We start from the raw sequence: 8,352 nt of genomic DNA, 5'->3' as shown, positions 1-8,352 counted from the left end.
TAATTTATTGTTTTAACTGTCTTTGTTTTTGTGTGTCTAATTTGTACTGCATGTACAGTACTTTATCCAGAAATGCTTGTTTTTAAAGGGTCCTATAAATAAAGTTGAGTTAAGTGGAGTTGAGTTGGAGTTGAGTTGAGAATTGTTTGATGTTTTCGGCTCCAACAATAATTGTGATGAGCGCCTTCTGTCTTGTGCCAGCCTAAAAACCCACCACCAGATTGTGGCATTCAGAAATTCTGTATAATCTGAAAAAAACACAATTGTATTTGTTACACGGTTTACAATAGCAAAGCTATGGTAACATGTTTTGATCAAATAAAAGTCAATCTTAATGCTAGCTATAGCCCTTAAAACAACAACATGCGACATGTAACATGATTTTTAAAAAAAACCTCATTACGAGCATTGTACAAGTGAATGAAAGAGGGAAACTTTTGTGTGTGCATAGCAATATTCAATGTGTCAAGATATCAAAAAAACAGGTTGTATAATTGAATTCTTTTCACATTTTTAAACTTAAATTCATTTCAATGTAAATTCTCTACTTAAGTGGGGGACTTGAATAAACACTTCTACTGTACTACAGTATGTACTTCTACTTCAGTACAGTACAGTTTGATTACTTTGCCATCTCTGCTGAAAGCAGGTTAGTGAATGTATTGCAGTCCCTCTAGCTGCCACTAGTGGGCCGCAGGTGTTGTGGGCCCAGCATGCTGCTCTGCTCCACGTGGTGTCCGAGCGCAGCTAAAAAGAGAGGCGAAGAGGAGAAAACGTCCTGATGCTTCCACATCCAGAGCGCCACCATGTCTCTGTACCGCAACTTGGCCTGGTTCCTCAAGGGCATGGCAGAGTTCACCAGGTATGATTGATGCTCTCATCTTTTCTTTCTCACTTTTTATTACGTTGAGTCCCTTCTCAATGATGGTCTTGTTTTTGTTTGTACTTGCTTCTAGATGGTTTCACAGTTCAGTCATAATACGTGTATATGCTGTATGTGTGAATATTGATGCTGTGACAACTTAATTTCTGTCTATTTGTCTTTTTGTAATCCGTCTATCATCAAGTATGCTTGTGTCCATGATTCGAGACAATTTTCCAGGTTGTGAAAATGTCTCAACCTTTCTGCTTTGACTATAGATGTATTTTGTGATGATGGAGAGTAATGTGTAATTTAACGTATGACATTTTGGGTGACGGAAAAGAGATAAGATGAGACACTTTATATTGGCTCGTGTCACATCTAAATTAAATCAAAGTCTGTAAATGATTTTATTCAGTTAGTCAGTTATTTGAAATGCTAATAAGTGTCGATTTCAAAGATTAAGGGGAAATTTGATTGCCGTGTTTATGATATGATGGTGGTCTTTTAGTACCATTGACATTTGCCTTCAATTGCCATCAAATATATATGGACATCTATGGACTACATTACATAAATTGCGTATAAAGTGACAGAAACATACACCGACTTGATTTTTTTATTGTACGCAATGCGTATCTTATAAGCCAGTCATCTCATTGTTTTAAAGTCAAACATTCCATTAACAAAATATCAATAAACTCTGATAAATCGTCCCAATGCGTATGTCCATCTGATTAATTACAGCCTATCAGAGGCCTTGCTCATTAGCATACAGTGAGCCGAGTTTTCTGAAAAGGTGCTTTTGTGATTTCCCTTCTCCCCTTTGTTCTGTGTTGTTGCTTCTCCAACAGAGTGACCCGCTCTGTCCCTGCACTAATAGCTCTCTGCATGACACCACTGAACAGAGCGGGTATTTAGCCTTGGTCTCACTTGGCCTTGTGCAGCCTTCCTCAACAATAGCTTCCAGGACAATGGTTGCCACACACACACACACACACACACACACACACACTTTCATGCACATACTCCGATCCCCTTCTTGTCATATCCGCTGCCAGGCACAATCTCTCCCTCGCGTGTACAGTAAAATTGTGAGGAGAAGCATAGTGCCAAGTCGGCCCTCTGACCCCTTTGACCTGAACACATCCACCCTCTCTCTCTCTCTCTCACTGTCATGTGAGGTCAGCTGAGTTTCAATGCAGTATTACCAGTGCAAGCTGATTTGAATGTAAATCTTGTACTACCTGAGTTTTATGATCCAGTTGCTGTACTCATGGACAGGCCTCTGATCCAGAAATTTCCTTGTTGATTATCCACAGGAATGCCTTCTTGTCAGCTTCTAAGCGCTTTGTGGAGAAGGACTTGGAGGTTTCTTTGGCAGGACGCTCCTTCATGATAACTGGAGCCAACAGTGGTATCGGGAAAGCCACGGCTATGGCTATTGCGAGGAGAGGTACAAAGCCCTATCATCAGTTGTTTTATGCACTGTAAAAAAAAACAAAAAACTGAAAAAAATATATTTTATGTGATGGCCAAAGAAGAAAATATTTAGATTTTTTGTTTGTTTGTTTGTTTGTTTTTTAAATTAAATGGACAAGTGTGCAATTTATAACTGCATTGTAGCACAGGTACTGCAAATGCCAATAATCTGGCCAATCTGACAAAAATATACAATATTTTTAAATAGCTGAAAAACTATTTGAATGAGTTGTAAGTTGTACATTTGAATGTTGTCTGTGTTAAAAGACACTGTTGTGCAACCAAAAGCTATTGAGCAATCATGTTTCCCCACAGGTGGAACCATCCATATGGTGTGCAGGAATAAGGACAAGGCTGAGGAGACCAGGGCTGAACTTGTCAAGGAGACAGGAAATAAAGTACAGTACAATGGGGACTTGGGACGTGTTTCTCTTAACATTTTACAAAAAATGAAGCATAAAAACTGTATAACCTTCACCACAGGAGATCTACGTGCACATCCTGGATCTATCCGAGACCAAGAAAGTCTGGGAGTTTGCTGAGGCCTTCAAGAGAAAGTACAAGGCTCTAAATGTTCTGGTGAGAAAATGTGATTCATATTTTCACTTCCTTTCTAAAAAGATCATAATTTCATGTTAATGTCTTACGGGTTCTTGGTTGTCATTGATCCCGTGTAGATTAATAATGCAGGCTCCATCATGAGTCAGCGGGAAGTGAACGCGGAAGGTCTCGAGAAGGGCTTTGCCACCAATGTCCTCGGTGAGTTGCACGTCCATCTTAGCAACTGGAAGGGAGCCTGCTGCCAGTGCAGCGGAACGCTTTATCCTTGTATCTCTTGCAGGGGTTTACATTCTCACCAAGAGTCTCGTTCCTTTGCTGGAGAAGAGTGCGGATACCAGAGTGGTGAGTCCTAGGGCTGCTGGATTATGAAAAAAAAACACGATTATTTTGGTAATAATTGAAATCACGATTATTGACATGATCATTTATTTTTGGGTAGAAGACAAGAAAATGTTTAAACATAAAAAACTATAAAGACAAATACATTTCATTGAAACACTGTAATTATGTAAGTTCGAAACAACATTTATAAAATTAGTTATTATAGAATAAGAAAAGGTGCAACTGTATAAATTCAAGTATGATTTCCTTGTGTCTAAACAAACAGTGTGTTGGATATAAATGCATATTAATAATCACTTTTTTACAATTATGCCATTTTGTAATCGTGGAGTGTAATAATTGTAATTGAATTTGGCATTTTTATAATTTGCTCCAAAATGTGAATGGCCCTCTAAAGGAAATCTATGAATAAGAAATTGTACAATAAGCAAGTTGCGTTAATGTGTTCACCCTAAAACAGAGATGAAGCATCTTTTCCTATATTTCCAACATTCAGTAATTTATCGACATGGTATGTATTGACTTGACCTGGTAATATCTGACCACTTTCTCATCAGTGCTCCAAATTTGTCTGGCATGACTTTAGCACAACCCTTGAAGGGTCACCCTGCATATAATCAATTGAATTCAGGTCTTGAGTCTGTCTGCACCACTCCAAAAACATTGTCATTATTTTATTTATTTGGATGTACTGTATACTAATTCATCTTGAGTTATAATGCCTTGGAATTGAGGGTATAATGTTGAACTTTGATTTCCTCAGATATTAACACATTGTCAAAAAGCTCTTTGAGAATCCCCGATCAGGTCATCTAACAAGTCCACCATTCCATCATTTATGGCTTCATTCCTCCTTGTCCAGATCACTGTGTCATCAGGAGGGATGTTGGTGCAGAAGCTCAGGATAGGGAATCTGCAGGCCGAGAGAGGGCGCTATGATGGCACCATGGTCTATGCCCAACACAAGGTATGACCATTGTTGGTAGACCTGACAATTTATACTGGAAGCATCTAATATTTTGGTTACCTCGATTAGTTCAGTGAGAGAGATCAAAAAAATAAAAAAATGAAACAGCAATCCTAAGGATGCAGAAGAGTTCTAAATATGTGAAAACTACAACCACAATGCTGAACATATAGTTCTTCTTTAAAGTGGAAGTCAACCCAAACATATTTTGTTCAAGAATATGTTCTATGCAAGCCCACTAGTTGAAACAATGCATTCTGATAAATATTGTGTTTGCGGAATAAGAGTTAATCCGCCCGTTTTTAACCATCTCTGGGGGCAGCCATTTTGTCACTTCTGTCGACTGAAAATGACATCACAATTGCTCAGGGCTCTTGTAACGATCAATCACAGCTAACCTGTTTTCTGAAGTTGAGCCGTGATTGTTCGTTACCTGAGCTCTGAGCAGTTGCAAAGTCAGAATGCCGCGTTTCAACTAGTGGGCCTGCTGGGAACATATTCTTGCAAAAAAATGTGTTTGGGTTGATTTCAACTTTAAGACAGGAGGAATATGCACTGCATGCTTTTGTGTCTTGCAGAGGCAGCAGGTGGTGATGACGGAGCAGCTTGCAAAGATTCACCCGAGCATCCACTTCTCTGTCATGCATCCTGGCTGGGTGGACACTCCTGGTACACATTTACAACTCAGACTTACAATGGATCCAAAAAAGTCCACACGCCCCTAATCAAATGCTTTTTTTAAATATACTGTACACAAGAAAATGAAACCGACCAAGATAAATAATTACCACTTATGTAACCTATAACATGTACAGTGCATAACGCAATTAAAATTGATTAGAAATCTTTCCAAGAGCTGAAGTAACTAATATATATGTGGTTGCACAAGTGTGCACACACTTTAACAAGTGGGATGTGGGTGTGTCAGAATTAACCAATCGCATTCAAACTTACATTAAATGGGAATCAGCACACAACTGTTGCAATTTAAAGAGGAGGTCAACCCCCCAAAAATTCTTTACAAGGATATGTTCTATGCAGGTCGTTACCTGAGCAACTGTGACATCATTTTCAGTTGACAGAAAATGACAAAATCGCCACCCCCTGAGATGGCCAAAAACAGGTGGATTTTGCTGCTTAACTCATATTCCACAAATGCAATATTAATCAGAATGCCATGTTTAGACTAGCGAAGGTGCATAGAACATATCATTGCAAAGATTTTTGGGGAGTTGGCTTCCTCTTGAATAGTGAGACAGGTGGTTTCCATTCGATCTAAGTTGCCAAATATGGTTGGTAGCCTAAGAGAGAACTCACACAAATTTCATAGTAAACGTTCAAAGGCTACTATGTAAATGTATTGAAATAATAGGAAATTGCCCATTTAATTTCACTGAACACATACAGTAGCACCTTTGTAACCTTTCGCACCAGACAATGATGTTCCCCCAAAACATCAAGGTCAAGAGTTGACGTAAACTGTTTGGAAAAGGCATCCTCAACACCCGCCAACACAGAAAAGAAAAAAAAAAAGAATGATGATGAAACGTAATTCCTGGTCATCAACTCCACAAGTAGGCCAAAGAGCGCTAGCTTTATAAGAAACCATTGTCCATTGTTGAAGCTATTTGGGAAAAGAGGAAAACATTCTTTCCACCCCCAAAAATTCTTCTGTGCTGTACTGTGGTCTTCTTTCAAGAAGGAGAGGTGGTAACAGCTGCTTCTCACCACCTCTGTTTGCACAAAGGATGCTCATTTGTTCAGCCACAAGTGTATACTGTCGTTTTAAATAGATTTACCTGATGAAATATTTACATTTGCATGACCTTTTTTCCCTCCTATGTACTGTATTTGTATCAGCGGTGGCAAACGCCATGCCTGACTTCCATCGCTCTATGAAGGACAGCCTGCGGACCCCAGAACAGGGCGCGGACACTGTGGTGTGGCTGGCTGTGTCTGAAGCTGCCGCTGCCAAACCCAGCGGACGCTTCTATCAGGGTAAACAGATAAACTCTAAATACATACTTGTACTGGAACTTTTTTTTTCAATAAGTTTGGTACTATGGTAACTTATGAGTGCCCCAAATAATGAGTTTTCCTTGTTACCAGCTATCAGTTGGTTGCTTGTTGCTAGTTTGCGCTGCTAGCCAAAATTGGAGTTACGTGTGAGTTTCTGATGCGCCGCTGTTCAAGTCAAGTGTAAAAAAACAAAAACGGGCCATGTTTCTTAAGTCACTCACGAGGCCACACCACTTAAAGGCACATATGTGACTTGGCTTGTCTCAAAGTACAGTATTTACGCAATATAAAACCTTTGCTTCTTTCTGTGCATGTGTGGTTGGGTGAGTGAGTGTGAGGACTCATAGAGACACTGCACTCTGGCAGTATCTGGCACCAACCAAAAGCTACTCGTGCCAGCTGCAATGGACACAGGCCAGGACGCACGCACGCCTGCATGCACACGCACACACACACCCACACACCCCCACACACCCCCACACCCGCACACACACACACACACACACACACACACAGTGATCCAGTAGATTGCTGTAGCATTCGCATTGGAGCTTTTGGTATTATACAGTATACCTCCAAAAGTATTGGGTCAATTCCTATTTTTTTGTTGTACATTATAAACTACGGAAGACATTTGGGTTTCAGATTAATGGATGAATATCAAACATAAATTCAGAATTCCAGGTATTATTTCATGGTATTTGCATCTAGATATGTTAGACAACTCAGGACAGAGCACCTTTTGTTTGAAGAGACCCACTTTTCAAGTGAGCAAAAGTATTGGAAGCTCACAGACATTATTAAATGTACATAAAGGGAATAACATTTAATATTTGGTGGCATAAGCCTTACTTGCAAAAACTGCATCAAGCCTGCGAACCATTGACTTCACCAGACTGTTGCTTTCTTCATTTGAAATGCTTTTCCAGGCCTTTACTGCAGCCTCTTTGTTCTTATTCATTTCTGAGGGCTTCTCCGTTCAGTCTCCTTCCTCTTCAGAAGGTAAAATGAAGGCTCTATGGGTTAAGGCCTGGCAGTCTACCTTCCACTTTTTCTCCCTGATGACATCCTTTGTTGCGTTGACAGTGTTTGGGTCGTTATGTTGTATGATGAAGCTCCTCCCGATTAGTATGGATTGTTTTTTTTTTTCTGTAAATTGCCAGGCAACATGCTTTTGTAGACTTCAGAAATCATTGTACTGCGACCATCATGAGTTACATCATCAAATGTGAACAATCAGCAGATATCAAGGTGTCTGTCATTTGTGCAAATAAAGGCCTCCTGTCAAAAATGCATTACTTGGAATACATTTCCAATTCTCTTTGCAGTTGAATAAGTCAATGCCCCCCACTACTTTTGGAGGAAATATTTGTTTTAATGTTCTCATAATAATAATAATAATTGTATGTGTATTCCCACAGACCGTAGGATGGTGGCCACCCACCTGCCACTGGCTTGGACCCACAGCTCTCCTCTGGAGGAGCAGAAACTCATATCCGCTCTGGATGACTTGGCCAAGATGTTTCAACCACATTAAGGCCAAAGAAGGGCTCCAGTACACACTCACCAGTAACACTAGTAATACTCATCAAGCCTGCAACCAGTGGCCCACCTCTCTTATTCCTGCATAATATTATTTTAAGATGTCTTCCAAGACAGCCTTAATAAGCCACATTAAACATGAATTGCTTGTTAATGATGCCAGAACTAATTTGGTTTTACCTTTTGTGTTGTAGAGTGAACATGTTACTAAACGAGTGTTTGATGTTTTCAGTAACTCTCCATTCTTAGAGAGCATTCAAAGAGTTTCCCACACTCTTTATACTGTGACTTTTTGAGAGCTGTCAAATCAGATGGGAATCTGATCAGACCCAAGTCTCAGCCACTATTTATTCACACAGACCCAGCTGTGGGTTCAACCTCATTCTTGTGTCTGTAGTTGATATGTGTAACTAACAGACATGTATCTTGTTTGTCGTCTTGTAGCAGGTTGAATTCCAATATGTTGAATTCATATATGTATTCATGAACAGTGTCTAGCCAGCAACATTGACAAGCTTCTCTACTGACGTGACTTAAAGTTGTAAATGCATTCTCAAATAAAATGACAAAAACGGGG

The 8,352-nt window shown here is 39.7% G+C and overlaps 1 protein-coding gene across 1 annotated transcript; it reads left to right on the top strand.

Annotated features, from left to right (window-relative positions):
• The first annotated feature begins 694 nt into the window (after positions 1-694).
• Positions 695-8,352, top strand: dhrs12la (dehydrogenase/reductase 12-like a). The gene is made up of 10 exons (XM_086036787.1): positions 695-862; positions 2,185-2,318; positions 2,660-2,742; positions 2,828-2,923; positions 3,022-3,103; positions 3,186-3,247; positions 4,110-4,214; positions 4,793-4,883; positions 6,075-6,212; positions 7,655-8,352. Exons 1-10 carry the CDS (start codon positions 807-809, stop codon positions 7,768-7,770), a joined length of 963 nt encoding a protein of 320 aa, XP_085892913.1. The 5' UTR covers positions 695-806; the 3' UTR covers positions 7,771-8,352.

The sequence above is a fragment of the Filicampus tigris genome, chromosome 7, assembly GCF_054856515.1.
Source record: "Filicampus tigris isolate MCC_2025a chromosome 7, RoL_Ftig_1.0, whole genome shotgun sequence".
Taxonomy (NCBI): Eukaryota; Metazoa; Chordata; class Actinopteri; order Syngnathiformes; family Syngnathidae; genus Filicampus; species Filicampus tigris.
This window is presented reverse-complemented; position numbering and strand designations above follow the sequence as displayed.